The sequence below is a fragment of the Rhincodon typus genome, chromosome 2 (assembly GCF_021869965.1).
Source record: "Rhincodon typus isolate 14 chromosome 2, sRhiTyp1.1, whole genome shotgun sequence".
In the NCBI taxonomy this organism is placed as follows: Eukaryota; Metazoa; Chordata; class Chondrichthyes; order Orectolobiformes; family Rhincodontidae; genus Rhincodon; species Rhincodon typus.
In genome coordinates, this window is record NC_063333.1 from 66,830,264 (window position 1) to 66,852,324 (window position 22,061).

Sequence of the window (22,061 nt, forward strand, 5' to 3'; positions counted from 1 at the left end):
GAAACCGATATTCATTTCAAGCCCACCGACTCCCACAGCTACCTAGAATACTCCTCCTCCCACCCACCTTCCTGCAAAAATGCTATCCCCTATTCCCAATTCCTTCGCCTCCGCCGCATCTGCTCCCAGGATGAGGCATTCCACTCCCGTACATCTCAGTTGTCCTCGTTTTTCAAGGACCGTAACTTCCCCTCCTCGGTGGTCGAGAACGCCCTCAACCGTGTCTCCCACATCTCCCGCACCTCATCCCTCACACCCCGTCCACGCAATAAAAACCAAAAAAGAATCCCCCTCGTCCTCACGTACCACCCCACCAACCTCCGGATCCAACGCATCATCCTCCGACACTTCCGCCATCTGCAATCCGACCCCACCACCAAAGACATCTTTCCCTCCCCACCTTTATCTGCTTTCCGGAGGGACAACTCTCTCCGTGACTCCCTTGTCCGCTCCACACTCCCCTCCAGCTCCACCACACCCGGCACTTTTCCCTGCAACCGCAGGAAGTGCTACACCTGCCCCCATACCTCCTCCCTCACCCCCATCCCAGGCCCCAAGAAGACTTTCCACATCAAGCAGATGTTCACCTGCACATCTGCCAATGTGGTATACTGCATCCGCTGTACCCGGTGTGGCTTCCTCTACATCGGGGAAACCAAGCGGAGACTCGGGGACCGCTTTGCAGAACACCTACGCTCGGTTCGCAACAAACAACTGCACCTCCCAGTCGCGAACCATTTCAACTCCCCCTCCCATTCCTCAGACGACATGTCCATCCTGGGCCTCCTGCAGTGCCACAACGATGCCACCCGAAGGTTGCAGGAACAGCAACTCATATTCCGCTTGGGAACCCTGCAGCCCAATGGTATCAATGTGGATTTCACAAGTTTCAAAATCTCCCCTCCCCCTACCGCATCCCAAAACCAGTCCAGCTCGTCCCCGCCTCCCTAACCTGTTCTTCCTCCCACCTCAAGCCGCACCTCCATCTCCTACCGACCAACCTCATCCCGCCCCCTTGACCTGTCCGTCCTCCCTGGACTGACCTATCCTCTTCCTAACTCCCTACCTACACTCACCTTTCCTGGCTCCATCCCCGCCCCTTCGACCTGTTTGTTTCCTCTCCACCTATCCTCTCCTCTATCCCTCTTCTATCCGCCTCCCACTCTCTCCCTATTTATTTCAAAACCCCCTTCCCCTCCCCCTTTTCTGATGAAGGGTCTAGGCCCGAAACGTCAGCCTCTCTGCTCCTATGATGCTGCTTGGCCTGCTGTGTTCATCCAGCCCTGCACCTTGTTGTCTCGGATTCTCCAGCATCTGCAGTTCCTACTATCTCTAGTATATACATGGGATTCCTACAGATCCACGTGCTGTATGATTGGCTTTATTGGCAACCAAGTAGAGTCTGGAACTTTGGTTCACACTGCAAGCTTGATGCTAATATGGGGCACATCAAAGCCATTTTACAGGATAATGGCTACCCTAATGAGATTATTTCATGCTGTATATTGTACATTACACAAATTCCTGAATTGGCCTAAGACCGTCAGTTTTGGTCTTTCCGCGCTAAATCTGCGTCTGCCTACTATAGAAGGGTAAGACATCTCATTTCATCTGAGGTAAAAGTATTTTATTTGATTAAATACTGGATAGTGAAGAATAATGGATAGTGCAGTCTGCACTATCACACTAGAGGCCCAGCTAAATGCTTTGGGGTCACTGGTTCAGATCCCTCTGTTTTAGGAGTTTGAGTTCAATAAATAAATCTGGAAGTGAAAGCTTGCATCAGCCATGGCAATCCTATCATCAATTGACATAAAGATCCATCAGGTTCTCTGAAGTCCTTTAGAAAAGGAAATTTACTGTACTTTCTTGGTGTGACCTAAATGTGATTCCAGATCCATAGCAATGTGGTTGACTCTTAATGGCTCTCTGAAATGGCCTGGCGAGCCACTCCGTTTCGAGGGTGGTTAGGAATGGGTAACAAATGCTTCTCTCGCAGCAATGTCCACAGCCATTGAAAGAATTAAATAAGGGAGTTAAACTGTGTTTATGCAAGATTTCAAAATTCCAGAAAAGGCTTGAGATACCCATTTCATATGTCTACTTGTTAAGTGCATATCAAGTAAAAATTAATTGCATCTTTTCATTGGCATTTGAGAGCAGACTCTACATAGAGATATTGTGGATCATATGCCGTACTATGTATTGTTTCTGAACCTTGATATGTCTAGCATAGTTGCTAGAAGTAGCACTAGATCGTTAGTCTTTTTTGTTTGTAAATGTAATCTATTTAATTATGGGTTCTTCTGTTGTAGTTAAAAAAAGGGTACCAACAATTGATGCACCACATGCCTATGGGTCATCCCTTTTGGAACAACACATAAGAGATGTCGGCATAAATGATCCTTTAATTGGTATGTTTTTTCCCAATAAGATTATTTTATCCTATAGCATGTATTAATCAGTAAATTAATTTGTCTGCTATTGTATATCTATTGGTTCTTTTCCAGGTTTGGAGATGTAAACAGGACGGCTTTTTAGAATTAATGTAATAACAACTGTGCTTTATAACGGATAAATCCTAGGCGTAAACGTGGGACAGTAATAATTTGTCTTTGTACAATCTGTCGAATAAAACTAATCCAAACCTTCATTAGCAATTTTAATTCAGAGAGAGGAAGGGAATACAGACATTGCCTTGTTCGATATAGATTGATACCCACATTATGGGTCAGAGTGGTTTCATTCAGGAACTGAGGCAACATGTTCTTTTGATTCATGCTTTCCAGAAGCTTGCTGTTCATTCTGTGATCACGTTAGAGATGTCTTGTGGGAACAGTTGTCTTTTTTTCACTATTATATATGAATGTTATGCTGTGTGGAGCTGAGGTGGCTAAACCAAGTTATGGTATTGCTTAGCTTGAATATAATTATCTAAATGAATGGTGGAGTAGGCTGAAGGGTTTATTTGACCAACCTACGTCCATCATAAAAACCAAAAGAACTGCGGATGCTGTAAATCAGAAACAAAAACATAAGTTGCTGGAAAAGCTCAGCAGGTCTGTGAGGAAAGGTCACCAGACTCAAAATGTTAACGTTGATTTCTCTTCATGGATGCTGCCAGACCTGCTGAGCTATGTTTGTAATCTGTTTTTGGATGTACCTCTAGTATTAAAGGTGTAGACAGCAAGGGATTCCTGAAATAAGAGTCTCGATTTAGTCATATGCTCCTTATTGGTAATGGGAATAGGTGATATAAAAACGAGTACTGACCATGATGGGTTGCTTCTGAGATGCAATTTAAACATTTTTTTTTTGTAAAGGAATCCGGGTAAGTGAACTGAACAGTTTGAAGTTGGGTGCACAGTGCCTGTAATTTTTGAAGTTTGCTGTGTTTTACACAAAATAGTATTTCCATATCAACCAACTTCGACTAGGAAGCCTCTTTAATTGTTATGATGTTTGCTTCTTTAAGACAACCTATTTTCAGCAGTGTACTGGGGTTACCTTTATTGGCTATTATTGGGTATATCTAATCTTAAGATTTATTAGACATATTTAGCTCACATTGCCAAATAAGGTTGCCTACAGGGTGTAAGAGTAACTTCTCATTTTCTTGGTGAGATTTTGGATTTCTTGAAGTTGCAGCTCCAAATTCACAATGGAGATTAAGGCCTCAGTATTGGCTGATATTCTACTAATCGATTGACATTGTCTTGGTTTGTATTGTCATATTTCCACACTAAAAACCAGTAGGATGCCTCGTTGTCCACTTTTTTTTTGTTTTAAAACAAAAACTGGAATTCAATTTCTAATGATCACCACTGCACTGGTAATTTGGTTTATGCCCAGCTGCTGCACTTGCAGTTGAAATACAAGGGTTTTCTGGCGTGGTTCTGTATCATGAACCTAAAACATGAATTGTTACTTGGACATGTCTCTTTTTTTATTAAGTTGTCATTTCAACCAAATAAGTAGTTGAACTTGAGTAAACAATTTTTAATTAATAATCCTCAATAACTTAAATCTGGAGTCTTAGATATGTGTGTTTCTACAGGACTGAAATATGTAATTGAATATCAGACTGAACAGTCACCAGATCCAACGTTCTTCTGTGGACTTTGCAATTGTCGAGGAGGATTTTCCTCCTTCATCTCACATTTACTTGGTTATAAGCACAGGCTGAATTATATGGTAAGCATTTCTGAGATGGCATCAGTGGTTAAGTCTGTATAAAATTTTTAATGCCTATTCACCTAAGATCTGAAACTTCCATTTGTGTAAAGGATTATCAGTTGAGCTCACAGTATGGTGTACTTGCATGTCCTGGAAGCTGCATGTATTGATACACACAGTCCTGTTCTTTGCAGGCACAGTGCCTGTTTGAACTCAAAACGAAAAAATGACAGCTGTTCTCTGGTTCATTCATCATTTATACAAGCCTTGGAGCTTTAAATATCCGTCATTAACTGGTGCATACTCCATGGCTTTACCTTGATCAATCAGATTGGTCTTGGCAACTATTCGGCATTCTCCTAATTCAGTAAATGATTTTCCTTTTACAGTGATGTTTCTTGCAAAGTGACCTGATGAACATAAATGAAAAGCTTCAATAAAATGTCTTTTGTTCACCAATGTTAAGATAGAGGAGTAGGCCAGTAAGGAGCTGAATTCCAGAGATGGCATGAGAGTGACTGCCCTTGACATGATGCCACACAGTGGCCTTCAAGGAACCCTTGGAAAACAGGTGTCAGTGGGCTCTAAGAGGGATATCTCTCTGCTGGTGGAGTCATAGCTTTCACAAGGGAATATGGTTGTGCTGTTGGAAGTCAGTCATTTCCATTCCACGTTTGCACAAGTTTCTCAGTAGTGTCATTGGCCCTTCTTCAGTTACATCATCAATGGCCTTCCCTCTGTATTAACATCAGAAGTAGGAACATTCACTGACTGCACAACGTTCAGCACCATTTGTGACCTGTCAGATACTGAAACAGTCGGCATATCCAAATGCAGCAAGACCTGAGCAATGTCTAGGCTTGGGCTGACAAGTAACATTCGTGCCACACAAGTGCCAGACAATAACCATCTAGAGGAATAAGAGCAGCAGATAAATGGGAGGAGCACCACTTGCATATTTCTCTCCAAGCCACACACCATCCTGACTTTTTTTAGTTTATCAACATTTGTTTCAGTGTCAATGGATTAAAATCCTGGAACTCCCTACATAATGGTATTAACACCAAATGGGCTGCAGTGAACACTACCTTGTCAAGAGCAGTTAGAAATGCGAAATAAGTGCTGACCCAGAGAGCAATCATGGAATCTCTTGAGGTGTGCAAGCAGGCCATTTGGCCTGTCAAGTCCACACTGACCCTCCAAAGAGCATCCCACCCAGACCCATCCCCCTAATTTATAATTGTCTCTAATTAAGTGAAATGGACGATATTAGTAAGAGCAAGTAGTGGTTTATTGGAGGCCAAATGCATAAATTATAACAAAATAAGGAAATGGCAGAAACATTAAAATAAATCGTTTGTATCTGACTTAAGTGGAAGACACAAAATAAATCCCTGGAGTAGCAGGGAGGCAGAGATCTGTTGAGTGTGCAAAAAGTAGCAGAAAGGGAAAAAAAGTTAATGAGCCTAAAAATTGATAAATCCAATGATCATCTGAGATGTAGAAGATATAGTTCACGGGTTATGGCTGCAGAAAAAGTAAATGCATTGTTTTCTTCATTCCAGAATTATCAGTTTCTAGAATGGCCCCTGTGTATTAGAAGGGAGCAAAATATAGTTCCCTTGTTCATGAAAAGAGGGAGAGAGAAAACAGGGAACTAAGAAAAAGGGTAGGTGGTGATGTAGGCAGCTGAAGATGGGGCTAATAATATTGCAATTGGGAATAAGATAAATTCCTGGAGCACTTGGAAAAGATTTTCTGAGAAGCAACCCATTTTGAAGTTTTAAATTATGCAACAAACACGAGACTTGGCGGGGGAGGGGGAAATGGTTCAAACATTGTCTTAAAGTCTAGTTCTAGTGGAATTATTAGAAAGCTATGTGCCATTTCCATCAATGTAATGCTACTTGATTTTTTTCCAGGGAAGAGCATACCCAGATGCATTACAGCTTGACGGAGTAAAACTAAAGCAATCAGAATTGAATGCATTAGTTAAAGAAAAGGCAGAATTTATTGAGAAGATTGATGGAAGGGGCAGTGTTAAGGTAAATATAATATTTTTCAAGATTTTAATTCTGGGTCTTAATCTTGTTTTGCAAGGAAAATATATATCGATTATGCTCAATTGCTCGTGCCTGGGTTAGTGTGCAGAAAAAGTTGGGAAGTAGTTTAAAGGTTGCACAGCATTGGACAGAGCATTGAACAAAAATTTGTTGGCACTTGTAAATAAGGGAGTGTAGTAATTGTGGATGATTCCAGAACAGTCTGAGTGGATCACAAGCTAACAAAAATAACTGTGCTGTAACATACATCAAGAAGGTGGGGTAAAAGAATAAAGGGTGCTAAAGATCAGTTAACTTGAATCTTAATCAAAAAAAAATGACTCTTAGGAACTGGATTGTCATCGGGACTGGAAATAGCCCATTTCTTTAACAGTAATAATATGGAATCCTTGACCCCGACCACCACCTGGTCCTCTTAGACTTTAAGACATGATTGTTTGGTTGAAGCACATCATATGTTTGCTGCATAAGCTGCTGTCAAATGATTTTTGTGCAACTTTGACAGAGCACAGTGCAGTAGGAGAGTCCAAAACTAGAGGGCATAGGTGTAAGTTGAGGGGAGAGATTTAAAAAGGACTTGAGGGGCAAAATTTTCATACAGAGGGTGGTAGGTGTGTGGAGCAAACTGCCAGAGGAGATGGTGCAGGTGGGTACAATTAGAAATTTTAAAAGGCATCTGGACGGGTATAATAGTAAGAAGGGTTTAAAGGGAAATGCGCCAAAGGCTGGCAAATGGGACTAGATCAATTTAGGATGTTTGGTCAGAGTGGACATGTTGGATGGAAGGGTCTGTTGCAGTGCTGTATAACACTGACTGTATGTCTGCCCTCTTGACTGACCATTTGTTGCTGGCAAATATGATGAGCTGCTTGGCTGTGCTTCTGAGTGAAAAGGCAAAGCAACGCAAATACTGTAATGCTATATGTTTTGAATGACCAACAGTTTGTGAAATGGCAAGGTAAGGAAGGCAGAGATGCAGTGAGCATCTGAGTAAGTGCAAATTCAGCTCTTGTGTACCTCTTCCTCAATTATTCAACTTAACCTAAAATTGAATCTCCGGGAGATTTAAAGCTTGATCGATCAGGTGAAGTTTAAAGCGGGGTAGTGAAATGCATAAAAGAAGTTTAGCAATAGAATTTGCAACCTGAAACTGAAACAATTGCCTTTGGGGTGTGTGAGGAAAGGAATACACGAGAAGCGTCACTGGACAGTGGGCCTCAAATGAGGGGCAGCAACTGATGGGAAAAAATTGTCGGTACAAAGGCTGCTATAATAATGGGAAGCGCTAGTAATGAAGGTATTTAAACCAAGAGGAGAGTTTGTGAGAAAGGGCTGAGTACTAGCTTCAGGGTGAATGATTATTTAAAACGTCGGCTGGTGTGGGCTAGGGCGGGTGTTTTGATGATCAACTGATTCTTGGAGCTCTTCAGAAACATACGTTGTGAATTTCAGGTTGTCGTGGATGATACCCCAGTTGAATTTTCTGGAGGAAACCCTGGGAAAAGAGTTCCAGATAATTGTAAGTCTCTTACACTCAGTGCTTGACTAACTGGGAAGATTTCTTTGTACCTTTTTATCTTATCCATTGCCAAATAGATAACGGTTTAAGAAATGTGGTAGCTGTGATGAGGCATGGTTCGTAAGTTTGAGGATGACACCAAAATTGGGCGTATGGGGACAGTGAAGAATGTTATCCAAAATTACAAAGAGATCTTGATCAATTGGGTCAATGGGCTGAGGCGTGGCAGGTGGAGTTTAATCTGGATAAATGCAAGGTATTACATTTTGATAAAACAAACAAGGGCAGTACTTATACAATTAATGGTAGGGCCCTGAGCAGTGTTATAGAACAGAGAAACCTACGGGTTCAGGTTGAAATTTGCATCACAGGTAGGCAATAGTTAGAACGATTGCCTTCATTGCTCAGACCTTTGAGCATAGGAGTTGGGGCATCATGTTGAGGTTGTACATGATGTTGGTGAGGCCTCTTCTGGCGTATTCTGTGCAGTTCTGGTCATCCTGTTATAAGAAGGATATTATTAAATTGGAGAGGGTTCAGAAAAGACTTAGCAGGATGCTGCTGGGAATGGAGGGTTTGAGTTATTGAAAATAGGCTAGGACTTTTTTCCCTGGATTGTAGGAAGTTGAGGAGTAACTTTATATGAGGCTTATAAAGTCATGAAGGACATGGATATAGCGAATAGCAAAGGTCTTTGCCCTATGTAGGAGAGTTCAAAACTAGGGGATATATTTTTAATGTGAGATGAGAAAAATTTATAAAGGACACAGTGGTTCGTGTGTGGAATGAACTGCCAGAGGAAGTGGTGGATGCAGCTACAGTTATAACATTTAAAAGACATCTGGCTAAATACATGAATAGGAAAGGTTGTAGGCATGCTCGCTGAACCAGTGGGTTTGGTTGCAAACATTTCGTCACCCTGCTAGGTAACATCGTCAGTGAGCCTCCAGTGAAACGCTGGTGTTCTGTTAGGCTTATTATTTGTATGCCTTGGTTTGCTGGGGTGGTTAGTCTTGCTTTCTGGTTCTGTTTCTCAGTGGTTTGTACACTGGGTCTAATTCAGTGTGTTTGTTGATGGAGTTGGAATACCAGGCCTCCAGGAATTCCCTGGCACGTCACTGTTTGGCTTGTGCAATTATGGATTTGTTGTCCCAGTTGCATTCGTGTCCCTCGTTGTCCATGTGTAGTGAGACAAGTGAGAATTGGTCATGTCTCTTGATGGCTAGTTGGTATTCGTGTATCCATATTGTCAGTTTTCTTCCAGGTTGGCCTTTGTCGTGTTTCTCACAGTCCTTGCTGGTATTTTGTATATTACACCAGTTTTGCTGGTTTTGGGTATGGGATCCTTTACATTCATCAGTAGCTGTTGTAGGGTGGTTGTTGGTTTGTGGGCTACTCTGATACCTAGGCGTCTGAGTAGTCTTGCGGTCATGGGACAAGGTGGTCAAGTGGGACAGAACACCGACACTTCACCAGAGGTGCACTGACGATGTTACCTAGTAGGGTGACAAAACATTTGCAGCCAAACCCACCGGCTCAGCAAGCATGTCTACATCCTCGTCTACAACCTCATCCACAACCCGAGCTACAAATCTTCTCAAAATGAATATGAAAGGTTTGGAGGTTTGTGGGCCAAATGCAGGCAAATGGGAATAGTTTAATTTGGAACATGGTCAGCGTGGACTAGTTGGACCGAAGGGTCTGTTTCCATGCTATATGAGTCTATGACTGAATGAACAAGGAACTGCATGGCATTTCAAATTGTAAGGAATCTGCAACAAGTGCCAATGATATCCTGAATTAATTTTTAAACATTAGCTGAAGGGGAAAAGCTACCATCTTTTGGTGGCAGTACATGGAAATTAGATATGATTAAAAATTTGCCATGAGTTTACATATTCAAAGCAATTTTACTTATAGTATTTAGAATGGTCAATGGTCAAACCTTTGTGCCATGAAAACTTCAGAAGTAGCTTTAGTCAGAGAATGACTGCAACTTCTGTTTTCTTCAAATCAAGAATAGCATGTTCACAGGGTAGGATGAGTAATTATTTTCAACGCATGCAAGAAGGTTTCCATATAGCAGCATCTAATTAATGTAGCTCAAAGTTTTTTGTTTTTGCTGATTCAGATAGCCAGTCACGACACGACAACTTTGGAAGTGGTTTCAATCATTTTAATATGGAAAGTCCCAGTGCCTATGACCCAAGACGGGTGCGATCGCAAGGTAAGAGAGTGAACTTGGTTTGTATGTACACACTTGGTAAAGAAACCCTGAAAACTGATTTTTAAGTAACTGAATAAATAACATATTTGAAATTTTATTTGACATAATTTATGTTCTTTTGGTATTTCAGATGGACAGTCAGATAAATATTCAAGACGCGAGAACTTTGGAAGTAGTTTTGGTCAGCATGATAATATGGGAAATTCTAGTTCCTATGAATCGAGAATGCCACCTTGTCACGGTAGGAATCCTAAACTTTCATGCAAAAATAAGGGAGAGATGGTGATGTAGTGATGATGTTACTGGACTAAAATCCCCAAAACATCTGAGTTTCTGGATATGAGTTCAGACCCCACTGTGGCAAATGGTGACATTTGGAGTCAGTAAAAATCTGGAATTTAAAGCTAGCCTAATCGTGATCATGTAATTATTGTTGAATATTGTAAAAACCCATTTAGTTTGTTAATGCCCTTTTTAAGGAAGGGAATCTACCATCCTTACCTTGTCTGGTCTACATGTAATTCCAGACCCATAGGAACATGGTTGATTATCAATTGCCATCTGAAATGGCCCTTCTAAACTGTTCGGATGAAGGAGCAATTCAGGGTGCGTGACAAATGCTATCCTAGCCAGTGACCGCCATTTACCATGAACAAATTTTTTAAACAAATCCTTGTATATTACTAACTAGATGTAAAAGATCAAAAATCTGTCATATTAGTCTGGGTGATCACAAGCTTAAGGTAGTGATAGAATGCACCACTGTCTCTGGACTACAAAAGGTATTCTTCATTTCCTTCTATCTACCTCACTGGAACAAGTATGCTTTTGGTATGTAAATGAAAACTGTTCTTTTTCCCTCTAAACACTCAGGCTTTGCAGGCCTACATTAGATCATAACTGAACATTTTGAGTATCTGTTTAACTGGCACCTGGTATGTTTTTTTTTTAATCTCCAGCTGAAATGGGGAAAAATAGACAACAAAATGTCTTGTAACAAATTCTTTCGAAACAGCAGTGAAGGTTTGTAATCTGGTTGTATTCTGTTTTGAATCATAATGTTGGTCGTTCCAGATTACACACCAGCCTGGGTACAACTGATGGGTTTTTTTTCTATGAAATTTCCTTTTTCTTTAGCAAATTCGCAGCTATATTCCCTCTATGGCAATGGCTACATTCAAGAGGTACTTCAATAGCTACAAAATACTTTTGGAATATCCCAAGGTTATGAAAAACACTTCATTCGTGCAATCTTTTTCATTGATTCTTTAAAGGATTGCTTTATGCACTGGCAAGACTTTATTTATTTTGCCCTGGCTCCTTAGAAGGCAGTGAAGGCTGCTATTTTCTATGACAGTCTTGGTAGTAACACATGTAATAGTAAAGTGATCTGTCGGGGAGGGAATACAGAAATGTGATTCAGACATGAAGAATTTAGGTAACTTGGAGTAAATGCTTCCATGATAATGTTACCATTGTTTTGCTCAAGGGAGAAAGTGCTACCAAAGTAAACTTGGTGAGTTGCTACACTCATATATACTACAGCGACAGAGCACAAGTGGAGAAGTTCCATTTTGAGTAGAATGTTGGTGAAGGTAGAACGATCTACTGTGCCCTGGAAAACGCTAAGCAATAGGTGTCAAATGATAAAGAATTATTGACTTAGGAAATAATTTGTTGGGAATTAGAGTGGATAGTGTGTTTGGCATTGAGTCACAAAGCTGCAGAGCCTGATGGTTACTGAGCCATGCAAATAAGCATGTGCCCTTAGGATCAATGGCTGCTAGGTGTGGTGTTATAAGGATTCTGGATAAATCAAACTCCCTTTTCTACCTTTTAAATACTACATTGACTTTGATGTTATGATTGCTGTTACATCATTTTCAACACTGTTAACATGTTAATGGGACAGTGCGGGGAGAATAACTAAAATGAAGAACAGACTTAAATTGAAATAAGTGCAACTGAAATGAAGCTTCACCTAGAAGGTGTTTGGGACTTTGACAAGAGATGAGAGAAGAAGTGAATGGGCAAGTGTTGCACCATCTGCGATTGTATGGATATATGCCTTAACGGAGTGAGGAAGCATTAGGAGTGATGGAGAAATTGACTAGAATACCTTGAAGGGAATGGTCTCTGCAAAATGCTGACAGTGGAGGGGTGGGGCAGATGTGTGTGGGGGTGGCAGAAATAGCAGAAGGATCCTTTGAATGTGGAGTCAAGTGGGATAGAAAGTAAGGATTCATTTTCTTGGAAAGAGTGGAGAAGGCATGAGCGCAGAAGCGCAGGAGATAGAAATATAGAAAATAGATGCAGGAGTAGGCCATTTTGAGGAGGTTGAGGGGTGACATTGATAGAGGTTTATAAAACTGTGAGGGACACAGATAAGGTGAATAGCAAGGGTCACCATTCATTTGGTGAAGAAATTTCTCTTCCTCTTAGTCCTAAATGATCCACCCCCTATCCTTAGACAGTGACTCCTGGCTCTGGACACTCTGACCATCAGGAATGTCCTTCATATGTTTACCCTGTGAGTCCTGTTAGAATTTGACATATTTCCATGAGGTCTCTCTAATGGTTGAGTGGAAGGAGGATCCTTGGTTGAGGAAAAAGCAGCCAAGTCGAAGTGACATCCTCGGAACAGAGCAACAAAAATTAAGAAATTGGGAGAATAGAATTGAATGGAATACTTGTAAGAAGCAGGGTGTGAGGAGGCATAGTCGAGGTAACTGTGAACTTGTCATTTTATGTTGATGGACAGTCTGTCCTCAGAAATGGAAACCCTGAAGTCAATTAAGAGAAGAGAAGGGAAGAGTCCAATGGACCAAGTGAAAGTGAGAGATGGATGGAAATTGGAAGCAAAACTGATTAATTTTTCCAATTCCCGACAACAGCAGGAAGTGGCACTGAAGGGGTGTGTGTGTGTATAGAGAAAGAATTGTGGCTGGGGCCTGAGTAAGACTGGAACAAGGAATGTTCCACATACCCCACAGAGACAGATAAAACTGGCCATGGCCGTACTTTTGACTTGGAGAAAATTAAATGTGTTAATGGAGAGGTTGTTCAAAATGTGAACAAGCATGACCATGCGAAGGAATGGGTGGAGATTGTGCAAGCCACTTTTCAAGGAAGAAATGGAGAGCCTTCTGACTATCTTGATGTTGAGAGGGATTGTACAACCTGGTAAGAGGAGGTGGCTCGGGCCGGAAATCAAGGAAATGACATGAAGCATCACAAGAATCAAGAATGTGAGTGGGAAGGGACTGAACAAGGGATGAGGAAAAAAGTCAAGATGTGAACAAATAGGTCCAGTGAAATGAAGTGCTTTTAAAATATAGGTGAATAATAATAAATTAAGATGTTTGGGAGAAAATTTTTGTATCCAATGAGTGATCCAAAAGCAGTATCCCAAAAAGATTTACAACAAACATCATTGGAAGTTGATGAACCTGTAACGGTGCATGGGGTTATGTAAGAAGGCTCGAGGAGCATGATTGCCATCCAGGACTTGTTATTCTTAATAGCTTAATAGCCTGATTCTGTGCTGTAAACCTGATGTAACTCGAGTGCAGGTAGTCTCGTTTTGACGTTTAGCTCCATTCCTGAAAATCTTTAGGTTAACTGAAAGTACATTGAGCGAATCAAGTGTTTGCATTGGAATAGATGTTACAGTCGGTGTTGAGTTCCTTGAGACGTTTTCTTACCATGAAAACCAATATACAAGTTGTAGTATGGTACAACATCATGCATTCCCAGCTGAAATAATTGCAAAATAAATTAATTGAATCTATAGTTTTTTTAAGTTATATTTGTACTCGCATTCACATTCACATTCTGAGGAAGGGTCACCAGACCTGAAATGTTAACTCTGATTTTTCTTCTAAGATGCTTACAAAAGACACTGTCTATTCCCCTGACTATAGAATCCCCTACAACTACCACTTGTCTTTCTGGTGATGTGTGGGAGCTGGCTGATCCCGCTGCAGATGTGATCACCGATGTGTGCAATAAGTGTTGGTTGCTCAAGGAACTTCAGCTCAGAGTTGATGAGCTGGAATCTGAGCTTCAAACACTGCGGCACATCCGGGAGTGGGGAGAAGTACCTGGATACTGTGTTTCAGGAGGCAGTCACACCTGCTAGATTAAGTGCTTCAAATTTGGTCAGTGGCCAGGAACAGCAGGGGATGACTCCAAGTGAGGAAGGTAGAGGGATCCTGCATTCTGGAACTGAGGAGTTTCAGCTCTCGACCTTGGCCAACAGGTACAAGATAATTGCTCCCTGTACGGATGAGGAAAAGGGCTGCAGGGAAGATGAGCCAACTGACCACGGCACCACGGCACAGGAGGCCATTCAAGAGATGAGCAAAAAAACAAGTGGTAGTTGTAGGGGACTTTATAGTCAGGGGAATAGATAGTATCCTTTGTAAGCAGGATCGAGAGTCCTGCATGGTGTGTTGCATGCCCGGTGCCAGGGTAAGGGATATCTCTGACTGGCTTGATATTTGAGAGGGAAGGGGAGGATCCAGTTATTGTGGTCCACATCAGACCAAACAACATAAGCAGGACTAAGAAAGAGGACCTGTTCAGGGATTATTGGGAGGTAGGAATGAAATTAAAGAGCAGGTCCTCAAGGGTTATAATCTCTGGATTACTGCCTGAGCCACGTGCAAATTGGCATAGGGATATGAGAATAAGGGAAGTAAATATGTGGCTGAAGGAGTGGTGTGGGAAAGAGGGGTTCCTTTTCATGGGGTACTGGCATCATTATTGGAGCTGGGACGGTCTCCATCTGAACCGAGCTGAGACCAATGTTCTTGCGAAAAGGGTAAATAAGCTGGTCAACAGGACTTTAAACTAGAAAGTGGGGGGGAGGAGGGAGGGAAGGGTAAAACTTCCTTCAGTGGGGAACAAAGCAACAGGCTAACATCTGTAGGGGTAGATTCCACTGTGTGGAAAAATACGTAAAAAATGACCGGTAAGGAGAACTCAGGAGAGGTTTTAAAGTCTCCTGCACAGACACAAATAGGACAGAGTGTTTGGAAAGGGTTAGGAATCAAACTTCAAGCACTGGATAAACGAGTGACGATGTGAAGAGGGACGGTTAATACAGGACTGAAGGTGTTATATCTGAATGCAAATAGTATTAGAAAGAAGGTAAATGAGCTTGTGGTGCAGATCAAAATTGGCAGATATGACGTGGTGGGCATCACGGAGACATGGCTGCAAGGGGATCAGGATTGGGAGCTGAATATCCAAGGATATACATCTTATCGAAAAGGTAGGCAGGTGGGCAGAGGGGGTGGGGTTGATTTATTAGTAAGAAATGAAGCAGGTTCAGATGGTATAGAATGTGTGTGGGTAGAGTTGAGGAACTGCAGAGGTTAACAAACCATAGTTGGAATTATGTACAGGCCTCCAAACAGTAGTCAGGAGCTGGGGCGCAAGATACACAAGGAAATGGAAAACGTGTGCAAGAACGGCAAAGTTACAGTGATCATGGGGGATTTCAATATGCAGGTGGACTGGGAAAATCAGGTTGGTAGTGGATTGCAAGAAAAGGAATTTGTGGAATGTCTACGAGATGGCTTTTTGGAGCAGCTTGTGGTGGAGCCCACTAGGGAACAGGCAGTACTGGATTTAGTGTTGTGCAATGAGGCAGCCTTGAAAAGGTTGCTTAAGGTGAAGGAGCCCTTAGGAGGCAGTGACCACAACATGATAGAATTTACTGTACAATTTGAAAGGGAGAAGATAGAATCAGAGGTTTACGCTGAATAAAGGCAACTACAGAGATGTGAGGGAGGAGCTTAGTATAATTGACTGGAAGAGGAGCCTAGCAGGAAAGATAGTGGAACAGCAATGGCAGGAGTTTCTATGGGTAATTCAGGAGACACAGCAAAAATTCATCCTTAGGAAAAAGAAGCATGGTACTGGGACAATGAGGCAACCATGGCTGACTACAGAAGTCCGAGATAGCATAAAAGCAAAAGAGAAAGCATATAATGTGGTGAAGGGCAGTGGGAAACCAGAGGATTGGGAAGCTTACAAAGACCAACAGAGGGCAACAAAAAAAAATAGGAGAAAAGATTAAATATGAGGTAAGCTAGCCAGTAATATAAAGGAGGACTGTAAGAGTTTTTTTCGATATGTAAAGGGCAAAAGTGGACATTGGACCACTGGAAAGTGATGCCAGAGAGATGATAGTGGGGAACAAGGAAATGGCTGAGGAACTAAATTACTTTGCCTCAGTCTTCACAGTGGAAGACACAAGTAATATCCCAAAAATTCGAGAGAGTCAGGGGGCAGAGCTGATAATGGTGGCCATCACCAAGGAGAAGGTGCTAGAAAAACTGAATGGCCTGATGGTGGATAAATAACCAGGACCAGATGAACTACACGCCAGAGTTCTTAAGGAGATAGCTGAAGAGATAGTGGGGGAGTTAGTTGTGATCTTTCAGGAATCGCTAGAGTCTGGGTGGGTCCCAGAGGACTGGAAAATCGCTAATGTGACACCCCTGCTTAAAAAGGTAGTATGGCAAAACATTGAAAATTACAGGCCGATTAGCCTAACCTCAGTCGTGAGTAATATTTTAGAGTCTATTGTGAAGGATGAAATTTCTGAATACTTGAAAGTGCATGGTAAAATAGGACCAAGTCAGCAAAGCTTCATCAAGGGGAGGTCAGGCCTGACAAATCTGTTAGAGTTCTTTGAGGAAGTAATGAGCAAGTTAGACCAAGGAGAGTCAATGGATGTTGTCAAAGGCCTTCTGGAAGTCCAGGTAGTTAAGGTGCTGCACAGGAGGCTGCTGAGTAAGATAAGGGCCCATGGGGTTAGAGGCAAGGTATTCGCATGGATAGAAGATTGGCTGGGTGGCAGAAAGCAGAGAGTGGGGTTAAAAGGGTCTTTCTTAGGATGGCAGCAGTGGTGTTCCACAAGGGTCAGTGTTGGGACCACAACTTTTCACTTTGTACATTTATGATCTTGATGAAGGAACTGAGGGCATTGTGGCTAATATTGCAGACGATACAAAGACAGGTAGAGGGGCAGGTAGTACTGAGGATGCAGGGAGGCTGCAGAAGGAGAATGCGCAAAGAAGTGGCAGATGGAGTAAAACGTGGGCAAGTGTGAGGTCATTCACTTGGGTAAGAAGAACAGAAGCATGGACTGTTTTCTAAATGGGGAGAAAATTCAAAAGTCTGAAGTGCAAAGAGACTTGGGAGTTCTAGTCCAGGATTCTCTCAAGGTAAACTTGCAGGTTGAGTCAGTAGTTAGGAAGGGAAATGCAACTTTAGCATTTATTTTGAGGAGTTGAATATAAAAGCAGTGATGTACTTCTGAGTCTCTGTAAGGCTCTGGTCAGGCCACATTTGGAGTATTGTGTGCAGTTTTGGGCCCCATATCTGGGGAAAGATGTACTGGCCCTGGAACGAGTTCTGAGGAGGTACACTAGAATGGTCCCAAGAATGAAAAGCCTCATATTTTGAGGAATGTTTGAGGAGTTTGGGTCTATACTCAGTGGCGTTTACAAGGGGGGGGGGGGGGGGGTGGGGGGGTGCAGGGAATCTAATTGAAACTTACAGAATACTTAATGGCCTGGACAGAGTGGATGTTGGGAAGATGTTTCCATTGGTAGGAGAGATTAGGACCTGAGGGCACAGCCTTAGAGTAAAGGGTTGACCTTTTAGAACAGAGATAAGGAGAAACCTCTTCAGCCAGAGAGTGGTGAATCTATGGAGTTCACTGTCGCAAAAGGCTGTGGAGGCCAGGTCATATTTAAGACAGAGATAGATAGGTTCTTGATAGTCAAGGGGATCAAGAGTTACGGGGAGAAAACGAGAGAATGGGGTTGAGAAACTTACCAGCCATGATTGAATGGCAGAGCTGACTCATTGGGCTGAATGGCCTAATTTCTGCTCCTATGTTTTATGCTGCCAGACCTGCTGAGCTTATCCTGATTTACAACATCTGCAGTTCCTTCAATTTATATATTGATTCACATGCTTCAATGTCTCTTTTTCTTGTCCTCTCCTAACCCCCGCTGATAATTTGAAGGTGGGGCTTGTTTTTTAAACTTCATTGCTTCAGTATAAGTTAATATTCTGGTTTCTTCTAGTATTTGTACAGCTTTCTAATTGATCTCGCTGTGTCTTCTGTGGCTTGTGATACCAAAATGCTGTCATTGACGGACTGACAGACCTGGGAGGTGTGGCATGGTGCATCAGCCTTTTGGCAGAGTTCAGTTTTACCTTCTTATCGAAGTGCAACTGCATTTGTAGCTGTTTACTTTGTTATACAGATGGATTTGGCAATTAAGGTTAAGGATAATCCCAAGAGATGCTATAGTTATATTAAGAGTAAAAGGGTGGCTAGGGAGAGAATAGATACCCGTAAAGATTAGCATGGCCATCTGTGCAGAGCCACAGGAGATGGGGAGATTTCTAATATTTCTCCTCAGTGTTTACTGAGGAGAGAATCATGGAAGCTATGGAAATAAGGGAAACGAGTGGGGATGTTTTGGACCGCATACATATTTCCAGAGAGCAAGTGTTTGCAGCCTTAAATAGCAATAAGGTGGATAAATCCCCTGGTCTGGTCAAGTCCATCCTCAGATGTTGTGGGAGGCTAGGGAAGAAATTGCAGAGACTTTTGCTTCATCTTCAGCCACTGGTGAAGTTCCAGAAGACTGATGGTTGGCTAATGTTGTTCCATTGTTTAAGAAAGGTAGCAAAGACAAGCCATGGAGCTACAGGCCAGTGAGCCTGACATCAGTGGTAGGCATGTTACTGGAGAGGATGCTGAGAGACAGGATCAACCAACATTGGGATAATCAGCATGGATTTGTGCGCAGGAAGTCATGTCTGACAAATCTTTGAGTTTTTCAAAGAGGTAACCAAGAAGATACATGAGGTTAGGGCAGTTGGTAGTGTCTGTATGGATTTTAGTAAGGCCTTTGACAAGATCCCTCACAGCAGGCCAGTCATGAAGGTTAGGTCGGATGGGATCCAGAGAGAGCTAGCTAATTGGATTCAAAACTGGCTCGATGGTAGGAAGCAGAGGGTAATAGTCAAAGGTTGTTTCTCAGACTGGAGCTTGTGACTAGTGGTGTGCCACAGCGTTCGGTGCTGGGACCTTTGTTATTTGTTATTTACATAAATGACCTGGATATTAATGTACAAGGCATGATTAGTAAGTTTGGCAGATGATACAAAACTAGGAGATAATGTTGAAAGCGAGGAAGATTATTAAAAGTTAGAGGGATCTTAGTCAGACGGGAAAGTGGGCTGAGGATTGGCAAATGCAATTCAATACAGCTAAGTGTGAGGTATTGCACTTTAGAAAGTTAAACCAAGGTAGGAATTATACAGTAAATGGTAAGGTCCTGAGGAGTGTTGTGGAACAGAGGGACGTAGGAATAGAAGTACATTGTTCATTGAAAGTGGCATTACAGGTGGACAGGTTGGTGAAAAAGGCATTTAGCATGCTGGCCTTCATTGTTCGAGGCAATGAGTAAAGGAGTTGGGACATTATGTTACAGCTGTATGTCATTGGTGAGGCCGCACTTGGAGTATGGAGTACAGTTTTGGTCACCCTGTTATAGGAAGGACATAGTTAAACTGGAAAGTGTGCAAAGAAGATTTACGAGAAGGTTGCCAGGACTAGTAGCCCTGAGGTAAAGGGAGAGGTTGGCTAGGATAGGGATGACCTTACTGAGGTGTATAAAATCATGAGGGGCAGAGGCAGGATGAATGCATATAGTCTTTTTTTCCCCCAGGATAGGGAATTGAAAACTAGAGGGCATAGCTTTGAGGTGAGAGCGGATAGGTTGAAGAAGAACCTGAGGGGCAACCTCTTCACACAGAGAGTGGTGCATATATGGAATGGACTGCCAGAGAAAGTGGTTGAGGCAGATACAGTAGCAACATTTTAAAAAACATTTTGGATAGGTACACGGATGGGACGGGTTTAGAAGTATATGGACCAAATGCAGGCAGTTTGAATTAGCTGAGTGGGCCCATGGTCAGCATGGACCAGTTTGGACTGAAGAGCCTGTTTCCATGCTGTATTATACTGACTCTCTGACTCTATATTTGATTTATGTTGTGGCTTTGAACCTGTTAGAACGTTGTGCTTGCTCACTCTTTCATGGGATGTGAATGTCATTGACAAGGCCAAAATTTGTTGCTGACCCCCAAGTTGAGCTGAATTTTTTTGTAGTCTTTTCAGAGTCCATCACACATGCTGTGGGTCCAGAGTCATATGTAGGCAAAATCAAGTAAGGATGACGGATGTCCCTCTCCTAAAGGACATAAACGAACTGGTCATGTGGGTAGTTTCATAGTTATCCACTCTGAGAATGGCTTTCAATTCCAAACTTGTTTTGTACATGAATTCAGATTCAACCAACTGTCATGGGGGAATTTGAATCCACATGACCCAGAGCAGTAACGTTGGTGTCTGAATTACTTTTATAGTGACATTACAACTTTGCCATCGTGCCAAAATACAGCAGTTAAAGAGTGCTGTAAGTGAGAAACATTCACATTCCCAGCTTTCATGACACCAATCAAGTCCCGATGTCAGTTCAGTCAAATATGACGCAATCATGACATAGTTACACACATTGTATGATGCAAAATCAGAAAAGCAAATTTAACTCAAAGCTCCAAGCCCTAGAAAAAACAAAGCAAATGAAACTGTTAAATGGGACAGCTTTAAATGAAAACTATCTGAGCACACTGCTTTAGCAATCTTCATGGCTGACATTTTTTTTAATACAAAACTAACTTGTTTCATCCCTGCATTTAGAAGTAAGGACTTTGCATTTGGCTCTCAATTCCTAATAAACACTTGATGTCTACTCTGCAAATGGAGAATATGTTCTAATTTTGCCAGTATTAAAGTTTTCATCTCAATGTCAAAAGCATCTAAAAAGTTTGCATGTAATCATCATATCTATCGGTTTTCCTAGAGTTTTTTTAGCTGCCATCTCCATATTCCATGTTTAGGAATGCTTTATTTATCATGCTACCTCTCAGTAAAGTTTATAACATGTATTGCTTTCTCAAGATTATAGATCAGCTGGAGAGATGATGCATGATGACTGGAGAAAACATATAAAATCTGAAGATGACTTTATGGATTGGAGTGACGACATGCGAAACTCTGGAGATGATTACAGGAGAGGCGAACCATTGAGGTGATCAAAATGTTGGCGTGTATCACTTACTGAAACATTTAAGCATTTCTATTAAGCAAAAATTAAATACCTCCGCTGTTGTTTGTGTTCTTGGTGACAGCATTCAGGACCCTATTCTAAGCCCTTTTATTTTGCCATCCCTTCTCTTTCATCATCTTTAAAATTTAGATCACCCTCCCTTGCTGAGTATCAGCATTCTACATACGTATCAATGTAATGTTTTGAGGTTTGCTTAACATTAAAGATAGTTAATGAATATAAATTGTTGGATTGAACAATTTTCCAGTGGAAATTGTGCAGTATAGTGAAAAGTTGGTTCAAATTGAAAGCAGAAAATCTGGTTTCTTTTTAAAATCAAGTTTTTTCTTTTAACTTTGGGCTATTAGTTACATTTTTCTTTCTTACCTAGGAATTATTGTAATGATTATTCCAAAGGATCTGATGTTGATGATCGTTGGATGCAAAGTGATGTAAGTTGCTGAATGGTATATGCAGTTCCCTGAGTTTACTTTTGGTGTGGGTTTAAAATAGTTAATTCTTCTCAGTCCCAAGATTTTGCCATTGCTAGCTAGGCCACCTTTTTATTGATGTTGAGAAGGTGGTGATGAGTTTCTCCCTTAGGTCACTTGAAGACTCGGTGGGCAGGTAAACAATCAGGAACAAAAACAAAGTTGCTGGAAAAGCTCAGCAGGTCTGGCAGCATCTGTGGAAGAGAAAACAGAGGTAACGTTTCAGGTCCGGTGACCCTTCTTCAGAACAGTTCTGAGGAAGAGTCACCGGACCCGAAACGTTAACTTTGTTTTCTCTTCCACAGATGCTGCCAGACCTGCTGAGCTTTTCCAGCAACTTTGTTTTTGTTCTTAAAACATTACAAATTGTTT

At 41.8% G+C, this 22,061-nt stretch overlaps 1 protein-coding gene across 2 annotated transcripts in view; it reads left to right on the forward strand.

Moving 5' to 3' along the window:
• LOC125486667 overlaps positions 1-22,061 on the forward strand; it is a 58,817-nt gene that overhangs the window by 13,664 nt on the left and 23,092 nt on the right. Inside the window, exons 3-10 of one of the 2 annotated variants that reach the window (XM_048615218.1) lie at positions 2,316-2,414; positions 4,058-4,194; positions 6,099-6,221; positions 7,692-7,758; positions 9,890-9,985; positions 10,116-10,226; positions 21,051-21,180; positions 21,590-21,650. In XM_048615218.1, the coding sequence (XP_048471175.1) occupies positions 4,192-4,194; positions 6,099-6,221; positions 7,692-7,758; positions 9,890-9,985; positions 10,116-10,226; positions 21,051-21,180; positions 21,590-21,650 (591 nt within the window). In that variant the 5' untranslated portion in view covers positions 2,316-2,414; positions 4,058-4,191. Of the gene's footprint in view, positions 1-2,315; positions 2,415-4,057; positions 4,195-6,098; positions 6,222-7,691; positions 7,759-9,867; positions 9,986-10,115; positions 10,227-21,050; positions 21,181-21,589; positions 21,651-22,061 lie in introns of both variants that reach the window. The other variant, XM_048615227.1, reaches the window with a different exon arrangement.